This window comes from Brassica napus, chromosome A4, assembly GCF_020379485.1.
Source record: "Brassica napus cultivar Da-Ae chromosome A4, Da-Ae, whole genome shotgun sequence".
NCBI lineage: Eukaryota > Viridiplantae > Streptophyta > Magnoliopsida > Brassicales > Brassicaceae > Brassica > Brassica napus.
Genome location: NC_063437.1, coordinates 10,877,562 through 10,897,895, shown reverse-complemented (window position 1 = coordinate 10,897,895; position 20,334 = coordinate 10,877,562). Strand labels below are relative to the sequence as shown.

The following is a 20,334-nucleotide window of genomic DNA, read 5'->3' as shown; positions in this document are numbered from 1 at the left end:
ATGCATGAACCAGCCAGGCACATAAACCATCTATGAAAAGACTGCACAATTCGGAAAGAAAAGAATTAGTAAAACAGTTTTAAGAACTTTTTCCCCACGAAAAGAATCAGAGAACGAGAACAAAGAAACTGTTGGAGATGCAACTACTCAGTCGATCTTGATCCTTCTCGTTAATAGACGTATATAATTTCATAACAGCATCGTATCTCGAGAGCTGATTTAGGACAGTATTAGGTTGACCTAAACATGAAACAACAATATTTCTCCTTGAGCCATACGTATTTGTCATTTTTACTGGACCGTTCCTGATTGCATTGAACCCGGGGTGTTGTAGAGAAGATAGATCGGGTTTAAGCAGGTTTTCGAAATTGGTAATGATATTTTTTTGTAATCATTGGACTTATAATATTGACACTAGAATACAAAACATTTTGAATTTTGTGGTGGAGAAATTGGTAATGCTTAGAAAACAAACTTGTAAAATGTATTAAGGGGAAAATGAAGATTGTGTTTATAATCATGTTTCTTTTAGCTTATTATCCTTTGTAATTTCAGACACTTTTTGCTCTTTAATTTCTTTTTTTTTTTGGACAACAACACTATTTGTTTTATTCTATGTCACATTTTACTAGTTCAGATATTTTCCTTAGACCATTTCTAACCTATTTACTAATAATAGCAATCTCAATTAATTCAAAAGGTTGTGAAGTTGAAAAGTTATGTATTTTCAACAATTAAAAGTTTTTTTTTTATTTTAAAATAACTGTATTTATTTAAAAAATGTGACCATATATATTGAAAAGTTACGACTTTTTCGTATAAGTATTATTTCAATAAAAATAACCTTTAAATTGGGTGAAGGTCGTATTTCTTTGTCGCCAACGTTCATCAGAAGCTAAGCCACACACTTCGTCCATGTGCGAGGTGCCGAGGCAACGTGCCGTTGAATGGATGATCACCAAACAAGACATCAGCGACTCCTTGTCCTTCCGTTCCTGAAAGCCAAGCGACTGCAAGAGCGTCGATGGTGCGAAGGTTCGATGAGGGGATGTCCTGTGACTAGACCACTAAACACTTCATGCCACTACCACACGTGTGGCTGATCATGTTTGGACCTCGTGCGGCTATGCTTAGTGTTTTGCTTTTCCCTTGTGTCTCTGCGTAAGGAGCTTCATCTACTACCACAAATGTGTATGTTGCTTCGGCGTGAAGCTTCGATGTATCTTTGTTTGGTGTCTCATGTAGAAGAGAGGAGTTTACCCGTGTAGAGTCTGTTTCCATGAGAATTTTATCCTTTTCAAGAACCTCTCTAATGCGACGTAGTTAATCTTCATTGCTGTGTACAACATTGATCCCGTACGAACTCTTCTCTAAAAACTGACGCACTCAATCTCCACTACAATTTTTCTGCCATAAGTAATTGGAGAAATAATCTGAAGAAGAAAAAGAAAGGAAATAATCCCGTATACCAAGTTAGTTAACTAATAGTTATGGAAATCTAAATTTTGTAACTTTTCAAATGAACAGACGTGAATTTTTGTAGTGTATCTTTTGGTTCTTTTATGTGTGTACTAGATATGAGCCCGTACGTTGCAACGGGTTTTGTTTGATGTTTTAATTTAATAAAGAAAGTAATAGTAATAAATAATTTTATTATATTTTTATTATTCTTTTTGCATATGTTGTATGAGACTTATTTTATAATTAAAAACTCGTTTTTACACATTAATTTCAGTTAATATTTGTATTTTATAATCATGGAGCATAGGTTAATTTTTATCAACTTTCTACTTAGTGGTAGAGAAAACACTCATACCTACAAATTTAAACCCAACCCAATCCGAATTAAGATTTAGAATGGAAAAAAAATTGAAAAGTTAAATAAGACTAATCAAGTCAATGAAAACATCATACACTTTCTTATGTAATAATTTAATATTTTATTAAACTTATTTGATGCATAATAATTTTCTTAATTCATTATTTCTTAATGATACATTTCCATAATAACATTTTAATTAAAAATGAAGAAGAAAAATATTACATAGTAAAACAAAAAATATAATAAGATGGCGATGAAACTTGATTTTTGTTTTGACAAAATGCATATAAAAATCACTTCGGTGACAATAATAATAATCTTTCTCTTATGACCAAACATGAAAATATATATCAAACATGAATTTGATTTTCGTATGATCAAACATGTGTATCATTTTTATATGATCACATATAAATAGCAATCATGACGACATCCTTATTTTTGATTTTTGTTAACTAAATAGTTTTAACATCATACTTGTCATCAAATTCATTTCTTAAAACATTATTATAAAATTATGTTAATTTTTTTTGTTAGGATTCTTTTTAAAAGGGCTCATTTTCATTTAAAATTTTATATATATATATATCAAGTACTCTTTTACATATTTTGTTCAGGATTTTCAAAAAGGAAAATACTATCATATAACCTTTTACAATTATCTTCTGTTTAAAATTTTAGAAAAATTAAATTATAATAAAATAATTATTTCTAGTTACTCATATATAAGTTTAAAAAATACTATTTATATAATTCGTATCAATATTAATTTTAAACGGAGGGAGTAATTTTTAGTATCATGTTCATCATCAAATTCTCTTTTAAAAACATTACCAAATAACCTTTTACAATTTGGTGAACATTAACGAAAAATAATTTTACAAATCTCTTTGATTTAAGATTTTAGGAAAAAAAAAAGTTATTTTCACATAATGGTAGATTTTTATTGACACATTAACAATCTATTTGGCTCATGTCACAATCATATCGGATAAAATATTTGAAGTTAGTTTTGGTTTATAATTTTTTAAACACTAATTAACTATGAAAAAGGAAAGTTATTTATAAGAAAAATAATATTGTTTTTACAATTTTATTTTATTTATACTTTAAAAAAAGGAAACTTACTTATTTTATAATCATTTTTCTTTAATATTTTTCATTAAAACATTTGTAAAAGTTCATTCTTTTAAAATTATTTACTTGTTTAAGATTTAAAAAAAAATTAAAATTACTATCCAATAATTTTAACCATATATAATTGTAAGAGACTATGTAATAGTAATTGTTTCTTTCCAAAATCTTTAAAGTAAACATTATAAAATATTTTTGTAATAATAAATTTTATTTTCAAAATTTCTTTTAAATCTAAAAAAATAGATATTATATTTTGACACATGTCACAATCTTAGAAAATTTATTGACACATATCACAATCATGTTAATAAGCAATTTTGAAAAACCAAGCTTTATATAATAAGATATATGACACATGGAGAATAGAAAAAAAAAAAGAGAAATGAAAACATTTAGTGACTATTGATTTGTGTCTTAGAATTTTCTCATGATTCTTACATTCATTTATAAATCAAATCTAGTCATATTCATCATTAACCCATGCAAAGGACTCATAATTTTTACATTCATTTCTAAAAATCAGATTCTAGCCATACATCATTAACCTATAAAAACGGTATGTGTGCGGTTTGCGTATTTTGCCAAAAAAACTTTTAATTATAAGCGATAACAATGTAACAATGCATTTTCAATTAATATTTCAATTTCTTTTTATATTTCCATAACTTCTACATATCCAAGCATTAACTAAATTTATTTTATTTTATTGTACTTTTATCTTAAAATTGCATTTTTTTTTTCATTTTTTCACATATATATATATATATTTATATTTATATAATTTTTTAAAATACCTACAATTGTCTCAATTTTTCTGATAATTTAGTTATTTTATAATATTATAATTTCAAAAATAAATATATGGTGTTTAGATTGTACTTTGAGGATTATAATGTTATGTAAAGCAATATTTCATAAATGAGACATGATTGATAGATATTCAAATGAAAAAACTTGAAACCGTTTAAGTGAATCAATGTAATTTTTTTGTTGGAACAGTTGCAATAAACTAATTGAAACATTGCAACTGTTAGTGAATATATATTTTTTTATCGAAAAACCAATGCCATCTTTAATGATAAATCATTGCAACTATTGCTAATTGTAGTAATGATGATGCTGACAAAAAAGTATTGATGATAAATCATTGTAATTTTTGGTGTTAACTATTGTAATCATTATCTAACCATTGCAATGTTTGGTTATCAACCATTGCATTGTTTGGTCATCTATATAAAGAGTTGTGAACATTGACAAATCACAACAAAAAATTAACAATCACAAATAGACTTAAATGGAGAAAGGTAATATTAAATAATTTTCACATATGTTTGAAGAAACAAGCATAAACATAAAGAGTTCTATTTGTTATTTTTGTATTTTAGTCCAAATTTAAAAAAAATTGATTGAGAAACTGATGGAATTTTAGAGAATTTATATCTTAATATCATCTTATCCTAAATAGTATTTAGAGATCTAACAAAAGCCATTAATGATTTTGAGGTAAATCCATAATTTATGAATTCAGTCGATTTTATTTAATTATTGTGCTATAATAAGTGTTAGTGTTTTATAAGAACTTTCAAAATTCAAGATCATATTATAAATAAAAAATATCATATCAACATAAATCAACATATATTCAGTATGATATCCAATGTGACGTATTGTTACAAAATGAGTTTCCAAGCAATATTTTTACAAAATGAGTTTAGGAACAATTTTTTTACAAAATGAGCTCCGGTGCGATATCGCACGGATTCTTTTCGTAGTTTCTATAATAGAAATTTCTAAAATAGAGAAAAAAATAGAAATTGGTGGTTGTCCTCCAATGTGTTCCTCTATAAATAATAGAGGTAATTATTTATAGAAGAACACATTAGAGTAAAAAAAATAGAAATTTTTTTTTTTCAGAAATTTCTATTATAGAAAAGGAGTGGAGACGTTTTTATGTATTCATCTAATGAGGTCAGCTGGCTTTAGTCCGAGGGCTTTACAATATTGCTAAAAACGACACTGGTCTGTTTAACATCAAACTCTATGTTTTCTTTCAATCAAAGTAGGCCAAAACAAAGCTACAAATTCTAACCCTCTCGTGAAGTCTGGGAGTAGTGCAACAACGACGACATATCACCATGCCCTCCATTATTTATCTTGTATACCAAACCCCTCTCCTAAGTTCTGTTACTACCGACACATTTTTTCCACTACGGTCCAGACACGTGTCAATGCAAAAGTAACACAGAAATGTTATTTAGGTAAAAAAAAACACAGAAAATGTTATTTTTAGTATAGATTATACCCCTTAAATATCATATTAACGTATAACGTTTTGCTAATTACTTGACAGAAAGTTGCAGAAGCAATCTAATAGTAACAGTTAACCGTTGATTAATATCTATCCCTTAATCATATCAAAACAAAATAATTTTCACGATCTAAGTAAAAGTATTTTTTAAACATATAAAAATCAAAACCAAGTAAATGCGTCTGTTTCAAGATAAGACTCTTTGTTTTCTTTACCAGCTCAGAACAGAGAGAGAGCCACTGCATGTTCTTCTCTTCAAGCTCACTTTCTCCTTAAACCCATTAAAACTAAATGTCTCTCGAATGAAAAATAAATCATTCATCTTCCCAAATTTCCGGTCACAAAGTAACGATTTTGATTGAGATGAAGTCGAATAACCGGAAAGATTTATCAGAGAGGCTAATGTTGGATCGGATTTTACCCGGTTCCGGTTCAGCGACCCGACCCGGATCCAAACTCATGGTCTTGCTCCTCGTCGTCTCAGCAACTTACGTCGTCTACACTCTTAAGCTCATCTCCAGCTCACGTGCCTGTCACGTGGAACCTTTCTCCGCCGTCGTTCGCCGCTTGAACGACATTGTAAACTCATCTCAGCCGTTCATTCTCCTCCACTCTAACCAAACCGCCGTGATCAAATCTCACAACTCCTCACCACCTCCACCTCCTCCGCCGCCGGAAACGAACCTCCGCCACGTAGTTTTCGGAATCGCCGCTTCGGCGAGGCTATGGAAACAGAGGAAGGAGTATATCAAGCTCTGGTACAAACCAAATCAAATGCGTGGTTACGTCTGGTTAGAGAAACCGGTTAAGAGACTCGACCAAGAAAACGAAACCAACAACCTCCCGCCGGTTAAAATCTCCGCCGACACTTCGAAGTTCCCTTATAAAAACAAGCAGGGGCACAGATCGGCGATTCGAATCTCGCGGATCGTGACGGAGACGCTCAAACTAGGACTCAAGGACGTGAGGTGGTTCGTGATGGGAGACGACGATACAGTCTTCGTCGCCGAGAATCTCATCAGAGTTCTGAGGAAGTACGATCACAATCAGATGTATTACATCGGGAGTTTATCGGAGAGTCATCTTCAGAACATTTACTTCTCTTACGGAATGGCTTACGGCGGCGGAGGATTCGCCGTGAGTTATCCGTTGGCGGTGGCGCTGAGCAAAATGCAGGATCGTTGCATAAAGAGGTATCCGGCGTTGTACGGTTCAGATGATCGGATGCAAGCTTGCATGGCTGAACTCGGTGTTCCACTCACTAAAGAACTCGGTTTTCACCAGGTTCGTAATCATCTCTTTAATTCCTTTTTGTAATAAATATTTTTGACAGATCGTTATGAATCTAGCTAAGTTGTTAGTTAAACAGCAGTTAATTATTTAACTCCGAAGTACGTCTAAATTATGAAGATTATTTTAAATAATTTATATCATACTCCCTCTGTTTTTAAAAGATGCATATTCTAGATTTTTCACATATATTAAGAAAACTCATTAAATATGCATTGTTTTTTGTGAATAACAATTTTCCATAACTTTAAGCCAATAGAACTTCAATAAACACCATTAATTTTTTTGAAACTTACAATTTTTCATAAAATCATACATTGAAAAAGTAAAAAATGTATTTTTTTAAAACAAATTTTTTTTCCAGAACATACATTTTTTAGGAACGGAGGGAGTAAATTATAAACTTACACAAACAAGCGCAAGTTATTTAATATTTGAAGTATACGTTTAAAATTAGAAAATCTGTATATAAGACCGAACTTTTCTTAGATAATTACAGGTACTAGAAAACTACTCCCTCCCTTTCTAAATGATAAATTTTTTTAAATTTTAACACATATTAAGAAAACAAATTAAACTACCATAAAATATATCATTTTCTGTAAATTTTAATTTTCAATAACTTTTAATCAATAATAATTCAATAAAATTAATTAATTTTTTTAAAGTTTACAATTTTTTATAGAAAATACAAAAAATACATCTTTCTGAAATAAATTTTTTTCTAAAAACTCTATCATTAAGAAATGGAAGAAGTATATAGTAATAGTAATAAGATTAAGAGAAGATTAATGAGCAGGTAGTTTAAACTTCAGCTACAAACGATCTACCGATCATCACCATTTAATAGGAAGCGTAAAGTGTGTAATAAATGTGTAGTTAATGAACTTTAAGCGGACAATATTTGAAAAATGAAAATGTCTTTGGATTTTTCCAGAAATTTATTATTGGTTTACATATGTAGATAAACTCATTGATTTTTTAAAATTTAATTACGATCCCAGTGCCACGTCACTGGACCCAAAATTGTCCGTACGTTATTGTTGCCGGAGTAAGGTACACGTCGTCACTGTGTCGGGCAGTTTCTTTAAAGAGCTGTCACGCATTTAATGGCGCGTGAATCTCACGTGACACTTTCATTGATTTGTTAGCTATGTAGTGCACTGATTACACATAACCAGCCGTCGGTGACCTACCCCATAACTAGTCTTCAATTTTGAAACCGTTCGATTATTATGTCTTTAATTGTTTGTGTTTTTCAGTACGATGTGTATGGCAATCTATTCGGTCTACTAGCGGCGCACCCGGTGGCTCCACTGGTTACACTTCACCATCTTGACGTGGTCGAACCGATATTTCCAAACATGACTCGTGTAGACGCCTTGAAGCGTTTACAAATGCCGGCTATGCTAGACTCTGCGGGACTTATGCAACAGTCGATATGCTACGACAAACGCCGTAAGTGGACTGTTTCAGTCTCTTGGGGATACGCGGTTCAGATCTTTCGCGGAGTCTTTTCCGCTAGAGAGATGGAAATGCCTTCAAGAACCTTCTTAAATTGGTAATCTACATCATATAATTGTTAATGCATTAGAATATATTGTACGTGGTGGCATAGTAGCCTCGGCTTTACATAAACTCGTTACATTAGTCAAACCATAAATCTAGATATCAACATTTTAAACATTGTTTGTTTTTCTTGGCAGGTATCGGCGGGCGGATTACACGGCGTACGCTTTTAATACACGACCTGTGAGTCGTCATCCGTGCCAGAAACCGTTTGTGTTCTATATGACAACGACGGGAGTTCATCCCATGACAAATATGACGGTGAGCCATTACGAAAGTCACCGTGTGGCTCAACCCGAGTGTCGATGGAAGATGGCTAATCCCGGTGATCTTAGAACGGTCATTGTTTACAAGAAACCGGACCCTCACCTTTGGGACAGAGTAAGTCAACATCTGTTTTTTTCGTCACCGAGTTAAAGTCTGGTTACGTAGTTCAACTCCATATGTTTCAAATTTTGTTTTTGGGGTGCAGTCTCCGAGAAGAAATTGTTGCAGGGTGAAATCAAAGAAGAATAATACTTTAGAGATCAGTGTTGCAGTTTGCAAGGATGGTGAAGTGGTTGAAATTATGTAATAAATTTTCATGTTTATGAACTTTAATTTTGCTCTGATTCAATTATACAGATTAGTGGATGATACCTATTTAAAATTGCTGGAGTATTTTGAAATTTTAGTTAAATAATTATCAAAATGTGATTTGTTGTGAGTTTAAATTTTCTCTATTATATAGCTCAGGGTAAAAACTACAAAATTTATTTGATGAGAATATAATATTTATCAAAAGACCTTCAATTATTTAGGTAGTTAAATATAAATTTAGATGTAGAGAAAATATATTAGGTACATACCATTAGATATATATATATATATATTAGATTTAAAATAGTTTTGTTTTGGGAAAATTTTATGTTTATCATTTTTATGGTACCACTTTACATTTTTATCACCAATAAAAGGATATTTTCAAAAATATCTTCTTCATTAAGTGGCAAAAGACTTTTTTAAACTCTTATTATTTATATATATAATAAATTATTATTTAAATAAATAAAAAAATTATGTTTTTGAATTATACTCTTTCAAATTCGATTTTTTTTTATAAATTTTTCTTTTTGAATTTTTTTTGCGATATTTTATTTTTTTTCAATTTTTTTTTTTGAAAATCGAAAATCATGTGTGAAACTATTTTTAATATTTTTTAAGTATTTATTTATATATTTATTAGAATCTTAAATTTCATATTCCAAAAACTCTACCCCACCCCTCAACTGTAAACCATAATTCTAGATTAGTTATCCCTAGGAGTATAAGTGTCTTTTATCCTTCATTAAAAGTGAGGCTAAAAGTGATTAGTGTAAACATGAAAAGTGATACTATGAATGTGGTATTTGTGGCAATTTTCCTAAAAAAAAGAGGTGTTTACACCGATGAGAATTATCTGTGAGAACGACCAAGGGAGAAGAAGAGTCTCTTTCTGAAGAGATGGTAATCAAAACGACCGCTTTCTCACAAGCTTCACAACTTGAGAACAAGAAGAGATTCTTAAACTGTCTCGAGAATAACCCATATGTTGTATCCTACTATGGAAAAAAGATCACACTCGACAAGAAGAGTAAGAAGATGTTATACAACATGATCCTCGAGTACTGTCGCGGTCAATGCTTTGCTGAGAAAATCAAACGCCACAAAGGTATCGGGTTACCGGAAGAAGATGTGAAGAGATTCGCTCTCGACATCTTGATTGGTCTCAGGTATACCCATGCAAAGAATATCATCCACTGCGACATAAAACCAAAGAACCTTTTACTCGCAGAAGAGGTTACATGATTGAGAGGGCCTTATGGGTTTTTAGCGAAGATCTCTGGTTTTGGGAAAACGATGGAGAAAGGGTCGAGTGAATACGGTGATGGATGGGGTTATAGGAGAGGTACGACACAGTTTATATCGCCAGAGCTTACAAGGGACAAGATTCTAGACTATGGTGCAGATGTTTGGGCCTTTGGATGTACGGTTTTTGAGATGTTGACAGGAGAACTGGTTTGGAGTGAGCATGGAGAGCTTGTTTGGGAAGATTGGATAACTCTCATCGGTGTAAGCGATATGGTTCCATATGTCCATAACTCTCATCTGTGTAAGCAAATCCTATGTGACTTTAGTTCTCTATTGATGGGATATAGTTCTATATGATTCTGTATTTTCGGCTAGGATGGCATTGGGTACCATAATACTCTTTATATAGAGTATATAATAATTACCTCTTTTACCTCTAAGTCTTTTGTTATCAAAAATAATAATTATAAAAATGTCATTATTCACAGATTTATTTTATCCAGGTTTTATGTAGCCAAAAACGTATTTTTACTTTTCTTTGGCAATAAATTTATTTTAAATTTGATAGACTTAATTAGATTTCTACAGATTTATGAAAATAAAATCTGTCGTGTTTGATAACAAATCTATTAAATATTCACAGATTTAATTAGATTTAGTTTCTTTGACCACATATTTACTTATATATAACAGATTTATATAGGATTCGACAGATTTATTTTTCTTTTGACCATCAATTTACCTATTTTGACAGATTTATTTGGGTTTCAACTGATTTATTATCCTTCGACCACATATTTACTTAATTTTGACAGATTTCTTAGGGTTTGAACTAACTTATTATCCTTTTGAGCACAAATTTACTTAATTTTGACATATATAATATGGATTTGATAGATTTATTTGTCCTTTGAACACATATTTAATTCAATTTTGATAGATTTTGCTTTACTTTGACGACATATTTAATAATGCTTTAGCCATAAATTAATTAAATTCCACTTAACCGAACTGGTTATTGAAAATAGGATTTAATCATTAAATTTTGAAATTTTTGAAAATACTGATAATTTCAATTGAATTAAACTAAAATCTTTCTAACCAACAAATTTTTAAAATATGTTAAGTTAAACATTTTGTAACCAGATGGATTATTAGAAGTCTCACCGAATAGTTTTATGCGCTAGAAATATTGTTAGAGGTTGTGCATAGAGTGGATACTCATAGTTACCCACATATCCATATCATATAAAAAGAGAAAATATTGGAACTTACAAATGTTTGGAAGTTGATGAGATTGACAGAATCAAGTATTTGTTCCTTGCATTTGGTGCTAGTATAATTGGATGTCCTTACATTAGAAAGGTACTTGTCATGGATGATACATACTTTCAGGGAAGCATTGGAGAAACCACTAAAAAACGACCTAGAAAACAACATTTATGTTTGAGATGTCATCAATATGAGCATGAATGTAAGACATTCAAGGTTCAAGTTTTTTTTTTTTTTGATGAATTATTAAATTTATTAATCATCAGCTAAAGGAATGTTTATGTACAACTTTATTCTGGATGCATATAGACTATGGCTATGGCTAAGTATAAACTACGTATGAGCTAAGAACCAGACTTGCATGAGCCCTCTCAGCCGAGGCTTCGTCACATAACCAGTAGAAGTGATTCTGTTTCTAACTGTTTTGTCCACAATCCTAGCCAATTGACTTGGCAACTTTGGCTTCTTCATATGCTTCCGATCGTTTCTCTCCCTCCAAATTATATATATTGCAGCTTGAAAAACCAGCCTTACCAACAGATACTCAAGTCGCCCATAGCTATGGGTAGTAAGAAGTTCAAGAGTGCTCTCCCAGTCAGGATCAGGCGGTCTCCCTAGCAGAGTGCCAACAACTTCAAGCCATAGAGTGTATGTGTAGGGGCACGCAAAAAATAGGTGATCTCTTGTCTCATTTGGCTCTCCACAGAAGAGACATCCTTGTGGTTGGCCCCAAGCTCCTGTGCGCTCGCCGGTGGAGAGCCTATTCCTTATCGCCAGCCAAGTAATAAACGCAAACCTCGGCACTCCCAGTTGGAACCACACAACTTTACTCCACTCCTTGAGACCATCATGAGTCCGAATTCTCTGCCATGTCTCTGCTGTGAAAAATTGTCTGCAATACTCGGTTTCATTTTTCCTCCACATGACCACGTCAGGAGCTTGGTGATTAACTTCCATCTGATGGTTCTCAATCATATTGATAATTTCGCGCATCTGTCTGTCCCGGCATCTCCGAAATCTCCAAACTCCTTCAGCAGTCCTTACATCACTGATCAGTGCTGCTCGATCAATGCCCAGTTTTTGAGTACCGGTTTCCCCTGCAATCTCAATCAGTCTGCCTCGTGGATGCCACAAGTCTGTCCAGAAGCGAGCTGTCTGACCATTGTGAACTTCTATGTGCACAAACTCCTTTGCCAGATGCCGCAACTTGAGGAGCTTTCTCCATACCCATGATCCTAATCCAGTATCTCTTACGTCCCAAAAAGATTCATTCCTTAAGATGTACTTTTTCATCCAATCAACCCACAACGAGTGCGATTCACTTAGCAACCGCCATATAAGCTTAAGAGAGAAAACCTTTGACACGTCAGCTATGCTTCTAATACCCAGACCTCCTTCCTTGAACGGCTTGCATACCTCTGTCCATGAGACCTTTGCTTTAGAGGAATCGTTTGGAGAGCCACTCCACAGAAAAGCTGAGCATAAGCTGTCTATGTCCTCCATACACGCTTTTGGCAAGCAGAAAGCAGAGCACCAAAAGTTGGTTGTGCTTGCAATAACCGACTTTATTAGCATAAGCCGCCCTGCAAATGAGAGAGTTTTACTAGTCCAACTCTGAAACCGGCCTTTAATTTTTGAGAGCAGTGGTTCATAATCGTTCCTCGTCATGGTTTTTGTTGTCAGAGGAAGCCCCAAGTACTTGATAGGAAGCTCAGATATAGTGAAACCCGCTGAGATCGCCCTGTCTTGAAGTCGTTGCTTGTCAATCCCAGCAGCAAAGACTGTTGACTTAGCGACGTTTATGCGGAGGCCCGAGACATTAGCGTATTCCTCAAATACCTCCAGAACTCCTTCAAGGGAAGTTGGTGTACCATTAGTGAAGACCATTATGTCATCCGCAAAACTTAGGTGTGTCAGCTTGAGGGATTCACAGAGCGGATGATAGCCAATACGCCTATTTAGCACCGCGGAGTTCAGTAGCTTCGAGAGGACGTTACTAACAATAACAAACAGGTAAGGAGAGAGTGAGCAACCTTGTCTGATACCCCTTGAGCTGGAGAAGAAACCTTCAAGATCACCATTAACTGAGACCGAGAAAGCTGCTGTATCCACACACCGCATGATCCAAGTAACAAATAAAGCTGGATACCCCATAACCCGAAGTACAGTTTCAATGAAGGACCACTGGACAGTGTCAAACGCCTTAGAGATGTCGAGCTTTACTGCTGAGCGCGATGAGATGCCTGGCTTGTGATAGTCCTTAACTAGCTCAGTTGCGAGAAGGACGTTTTCGAGGAGTAGACGGCCCTTTATAAACGCGCATTGGTTGAGCTCGATTGCAGGAGGCAGAGTAGCCTTGAGCCTCCGCGCTATGATTTTGGAGATGACTTTATATACTACGTTGCAGCACGCAATAGGCCTGTAGTCTGTCATACGCTCCGCCTCTGTCATCTTAGGGATCAGTGATAGCAAGGTCGCATTGGTGCTACGAGGCAATAAGCCAAATAAGAAGAAGGACTGAACAGCCACTATGACGTCCTTTCCCACCACTGGCCATGCTGCTTTATAGAACTCAACTGGATACCCATCCGGACCCGGGGCCTTATTTGTCGGCATGGAGAACAGAATCTTCTTAATCTCTTCGCCTTGCACTGGCCTTATTAACTCCGCTGCAACTCCTTGAGGGCATCTGTAGTCAATCAAACCCTCCAAATACTCACTGGTTACATCTACCAGATTGCTCGGCTGATCATTCATAAAGGTGTCAAAATGTGAAACTGCTTCCGCCTTGATATCATTTAAATCAGTGAGGATCCTACCATCCGTAGCTATAATTCTTCTTATGGCATTTTTTGAATTCCTCGCTTTACAGACATTGTGGTAGAAGCAATTGTTTCTGTCACCTAGCCCCATCCATTGTATCCTTGATTTCTGGAAATAAAATTGTTCTTCGATTCCAGATATATGGTGCCAATGCTCCCAAGCTGTTGATACATCCTCAAAAGCCTCTTGCGATGGTGAGTCTGTAGCTTCAGCTTGTTTCCGACATAACTCATCATAAGCGCTTTTAACTCTTGTAGGGAGATCTCCAAATTGATCTCTATTCATCTGACGAAGGGCACTTTTCAGACTCTTCAATTTGCTGTGGAATCTCTTGAGCGCGGTTCTTGAGTGGTACAGTGGCTCCTGGGAGTTCCAGATATTCGCAACAACCTCTAAGAAATGAGGGTGTGTTGTTACGTGGGTAAAGAACTTGAACGGTTTTCGATTCGTTGGCTCTGGGGGTTGGAGTTGAGTCCAGAATCGCAGGTGATCTGAGACACCTCCAGCTTCAAAAGTGGCAAACGAAACCGGAAAGGAGGAGAGCCACTGCCCATTCACTAACACTCGGTCCAGTTTTTTGCTTATTGGAGTGTCTGGTTGACGGTTTGTCCAAGTGAAAAGAGATCCCACCTGTGCGAGATCATCCAGACCACATCTTCTGACTACATCCTGAAACTCTCTCATTGCATACGTCTCTCCACCCATGTTTGCTCCACGAGAATGCTCATTTGTGGTGAGAATCACGTTGAAATCACCCTGGACTATCCAAGGGTAACTTGTTCCCACCATTGACGACGCTACCATCTCCATCTCCCTCCATAGTATTTTCCGCTCAGTCGCATGATTTGAAGCGTAGACAAAAGACGCTAGCAGTACCACACCCGTGCTTCTAATTCTGACCCAACAGGTAATCATTTGCGCACTTGACATGGCTGGAACTATCTCTACATCATTCGTCCAACACACCCATATCCTTCCCAAGGGGTGATAGTCGTAGTTGTGAAGACAATTCCAACCCGGGAAAGTAGCATCGAAAATACCTTGAAAATTCTCCCTCTGAACTTTTGTTTCAAGTAGACACCCAAATGACAGCTTCGCAGCTTGTAACCACTGCCTCACTGCTCTTTGTTTGCGCGGCTTGTTGAACCCACGCATGTTCCATGCAAAGATCGACGACATTATTTCCTCCTAGAGGAAACTTTCTTGTTACTGGTGGATTTCACTGCCTGGATAAAACTCTTGTTACTGATCATCGGTTTTTTGTTATTCTTTCCTTTTCCCCTTTGGCTATTGGCTTGACTGTGGAGTGCATGTGCATCTCTGGTTTTTGTATCTGCCTCCTGGTTTACGATCTCCTCCTTGCCATTAGTTTCCTGCCGTACATTCTCATCCTCCTCCGCATCCTCCTCTTCTTCCTCCTCTATCTCGCCCTCTTCTCTTATGTCACTTAGCACCTGGAAACCATTTGGCGATTCCACTCCATTCACTGCCATTTTGGACCCATTAGACACTGGCGATAAGGGCTCCCCATTCACACTCGTACCAGTGTGCTCCATTGTTAAACCTTCTTCACCAGCTTTTGTTGTTGAATTCTCTTCAGCCTGTGCATAGCTACATCCAGCTTCTCCACTCTTGTATTGACTGACATTTACTCTTTCCAGTTCACCCATCAATTTTAATACCACTTGCTTCCCCGTATCTGCCTTATTTCTTTGCTCCCCCATACTGTTTCCCCTCTGAAGAATGACAACATTTTTTGGCCTCTCACAATCCTTCCCTAAGTGTCCCCAAGCATCACACATGGTACAGCGTGGTGGTAGCCAGGGATAGACAACCTCCACCGTGATATTGCACTGGTTTCTGTCTTTGAAGCAGATCTTTTGGGGTAGGGGTTTCGTCAAGTCCACTTCCACCAATACTCTCGCTACATCCATTCGAACACACCTTTCTGTATTTGGGTGGAGTTTAACAAACTTCCCTGCTGTACGAGACAGGAACTTGAGACCCTCCCTGGAGTAGAGATACCCTGGTACATTTACCAAATCCACCCATAGCGGTAACGCAGACATGTCAGGTGGGTCCTGTGCTGTTTCTGGGTTCCATTCGTTGACTACCAGAGGCACGTCCGCTATGTGCCAGTACTTCCTTCTCAAGACCCTCTTCCGCATCTGCTCATCCTCAATGCGAAACAAAACTGTCCTTTTATTTATGAATTGGACATCAATCTTCGCTTTAGGTGTGCTCCAGATTCTGTTGACTGTAGAGTGTATGGTCCCAATGTATGGCGAGTCACCCATGAAGTAGCCTACCACAAAGCTATTCCACAGTGGCTCGACATCCTCAAATATCTCCGTTGGGATCTCGATATCAGCCACCCCATCAACAATTTCGAAAACCGGTGAGATGTTTGAACCTGAACCCACATTCACAGCCTCAGCATACGAGCTCTTCTCATTCGCTAGATCCTTTCCCGACTTCTTTCCTGCTAACCCTTCCTTTGCCACTAACTCTTCTCTCCCAGACACTATCCTGGATTGCATAAGGCTGACCGTCTCATCTTCCAAACCAACGTCTCTCTTAGATCCAATCCCCAAAACTCCCAAATCCGAAGTCATGGCCACCGTTCCGTGCTTAGCCTTCAAATCCTCGATTTCGACCCCTGACGGAGCCACTTCCACGCCTTCGATTCTGAGCGGCGGCTCAGTCGCCATTTTCTCCTTGTCGCCTTTTCTCTCTAAACTAGGGTTTTCCCTTTTGCTTCTTGATAATCTCATGGTTAGTCATTTTCTATGTTTTGTGAATTTTTAGTAGAAACAAAGTTTGGTTCTGGTTATGAAAAATTCTCTATTGAAATTGCAGGTGCTTTAACTCTCAAGAGTTAGAAGAGAAGCAAATTAACTCTCAAGAAACAGAACACGAAAGACAAGTGAAAGCTCTGCCATACGAGTACAACAAAAATACATTATTTTAGGTATTATATGTTTTTTACATATTATGAAAAATAAATATATATTGAATAATTAAAAATCAGTAATTATCACTATATAATTAAATTGGTGCCGACATATAAATTTTATTAATCCAGACAATTGTTTTTCTATTTGATAGGATATCTAGTTAAATTTAAACAATATGAACGTATATAGTGTATTTATAATATTAATGTCTATGAAATGATGTTCTCTACTCAACTGTTTTTTTATTATTTATATATTTTATAGCAAAAAAAAATAAATTATTGATAACAAATTTTTTATTATGGGATTAATAGTCATAGTAATTAAGTTGTTAATGTTTGTTCAAAGCTTTTATCAAAAGAACTTGTTCAAATTAAATTTCAAAATTAAAATATTTATGTATTTTTTATGGTATAGAGTTTAATTTAAAATGATATATATATATATATATATATATATCTTTAAATCTTAATAATTAAATAAATTAGACTTTTTACTTATATGATTTTGTAATCATTTTTATCTTGTCATACCAAAATTTTTAAACTATAGATCACAAAATTTGAACGTAATTTTAACAAATTTAGTAATTTTTATTCATTTTAAAAAATTCAAAATATAACATATACAAAAAAAAATCTAAATTTTTATTATATAGTTAATATGGTTGTTTAATTTATTTTAATAGTTTAAAATTAAACAAATATGATAGAAGATATATTAATTTTTATCAAATCTTTGTTATTCGGTACTCTGAAATTAAACAAATATGATAGAAGATAAATTAATTTTTATAAAATTCATAATACTGCATTTTAACAGGGCCCAAGAGTAGGTCTGATTTATATACAAAACATTTTTTCCTTTTTGGATTTGCTATATCACAAGTCTCTTGCTTTAAATGGGCATTGGGGCCTTAATGAAACAGATTTGAGGCCCAAAATTGTCTGCCGAATTATTCGACAGTCATTTACACTTGTGATTTATTTTGTAAGTTTTTATGTCATCGTAATTTATTTATTTTTAAATATACAAAATTATATTTCATTACCTCATCTCACTTCATTTGTTTTGTAGTTTCGTATATCACTCAATCTGAACTTGTGATTTGTTGACAAAAAAACTTGTGATTTAATATTCAACTAGATAATATAACACATGCTATCCGTGGAAGTTAGGGGTAGGAGTGGACATTCGGATACCTGTTCAGATCGGATATTTTGGATTTTTGGGTACTGACATCTTGCATATTTACATTGTTTTATCCATTCATCCATGAGCATTTTCATCATATAGATTAGGATTTAGCCATGTCTAGGTTGCATTTTGCATTCATTGTCCTTATTAGGTGTTGGAGTGTGCCATGGAGTGATTTGAGATGTTTGGGAGCATTGTGATCCAAAATGGGGAAAGATGAGCATGGATGGAGCCTTTAGAGAAATCTTCTGTTGCTAAGATTTTGTGGAGACACAGCAAATTGAGTTAGCTTTCTAATGGAAGTGGTTTCAAGTCATTTGGAGATGTAATGAAGGAGTTATGATCAATTTACTAGAGGCATATCCATCATGGTCGAGTATCGCAGAGTGACCTCTCAGAGCGACCTACCGAGGTCGCTCCCAGCCAGAGCGACCAGCCAGAGCGACTACCTCAAGTCACTCCCAGCCAGAGCGACCAGCCAGAGCGACCAGCTCAAGTCACTCGCGTTTTGACGCGCCGAAACACGAAAAAACGCGTCGGGAGTGACCTCCTGGAGCGACTATGCCAGGTCACTCCGGGTGTTTTGCTTGGACGATTTTTTATGTTATTTCAGGGACCTTTTGGTCATTTGTTTTGATGTTTTACACTTTCTAAACCTAAGTTAAGTACTTTTGTAAGCCATGGGAGGCAAAATAATCTCTTTTTCTAGAGGAGAACTAGTAAAAAACCTCTTTTGATTCAGATTTCATTGCTTTCATCTTGTGTTCTTGTTGATTTCTTATCTATTTCTCTACATGGTTAATCTGAAATCCAATATGGGTTTAAGAGGAATCATGGAGATTAGTGAGTAATCACCTTTTGAATTCATGGGTTAGGGAGATTAAGGGTGATTAGGTTAGAGCTAGGATGTTTTAGTGTAGATCATTCATATTTCCTTGCTAGTAGAGTAATCATAATGCATCTTCTGAGTTGGCCACTCAGTTGTTGATCCTTAGGCATTTCTCACCCGAAAGGTGTTCGATGAAATGCCCGAGACAACTCTCCTAGGCTTTTAGTATACTTTGCCAAAGACATTTGTTGTTAAAGGTGCTAAGATAGCTAATAGACTTGTTAGTAATGATTGCTTTCATATTATTCAACCAAAGACATTTGATGTTTGAGATATGTTAGCAGATGAGCATTCATCTAGACATAGAGCTTGCTTAGAATTGTGTCTAGGCTTAAGGCTGATAGTTTGATTGATCATTTGCCATCCTTAGTTCGATATTTGATCACCCAAGGTCTAATCCCTATGCCCATGAGTTCTCTTTTCCCTTAGTCAAGAAAGTATCATTCTGTTATTGCTTTCTAGTATTAGTAGTAGTTTAAAACTCATCTAAATCATTGGTTGCACTTAGATTAAGTGAGTACTTGCATTCTCAGTGCTTTGATACCCCTCAGAACTGGTTCGACAATCTTTTATACTACAACATTTGTCTTAGGAGCCTTGAAAACTCCTAACATCAGGTACTTCGGTATAGATGTAAAAAACATGTTCGAGTATTTCTACATTCATGTTGGATTCAGATATTTTAAGTTTGGGTTCAGTTATTTCGGGTCGGATTCGAATATTTATATTTTGAAAGAAAAAGAATTAAATTCTTCATTGTTTAAAAATATATAATTTTAACTTAACTGTTTTTTTTAAATTTTTAATAGATTAAATTATTAACAATTTCAAAACAAAACTTTAAAAATAGAAAGACACTAATTTAGCTGTTATTTTAAAATTTTGGATGCAATTTTTGTTAGTATAAAAAACAAGAACTTGATATGTATTTTAACTTAGTAGCAAATGATTTTGTCAATAATTATATGTATATTATCTGATTTTGAGCTATGTGCATAATCAATATAAATATTTTGAATAAGATTAGAGTAAGTAAACTAGAAATATATGGTCAAGTATTCATATGTTCGGTTATCTTCGGATATCCATTCAAATTCGGATATCTAATCTTTCTTAATTTAATATTCGTTCAGATATATTACTACTTCAGTTCGAGTTTTCTGGGTCGGGTTCGGATATGGTTTCAGATATCGGACAAAATGTCCACCTCCAGTGGAAGCAATCAATTATTTTACAAAAA

At 34.8% G+C, this 20,334-nt stretch overlaps 1 protein-coding gene and 1 pseudogene across 1 annotated transcript; both read left to right on the top strand.

The window, feature by feature from the left end:
* The first annotated feature begins 5,461 nt into the window (after positions 1 to 5,461).
* LOC125607949 lies at positions 5,462 to 8,839 on the top strand. The gene is made up of 4 exons (XM_048777523.1): positions 5,462 to 6,551; positions 7,820 to 8,118; positions 8,264 to 8,507; positions 8,599 to 8,839. The coding sequence occupies exons 1-4, from the start codon at positions 5,631 to 5,633 to the stop codon at positions 8,698 to 8,700; spliced, it is 1,566 nt and encodes a 521-aa protein (XP_048633480.1). The 5' UTR covers positions 5,462 to 5,630; the 3' UTR covers positions 8,701 to 8,839.
* Positions 8,840 to 9,557: 718 nt separating this feature from the next.
* On the top strand, positions 9,558 to 10,460 carry LOC125608176 (annotated as a pseudogene).
* The last annotated feature ends 9,874 nt before the right edge of the window (positions 10,461 to 20,334 follow it).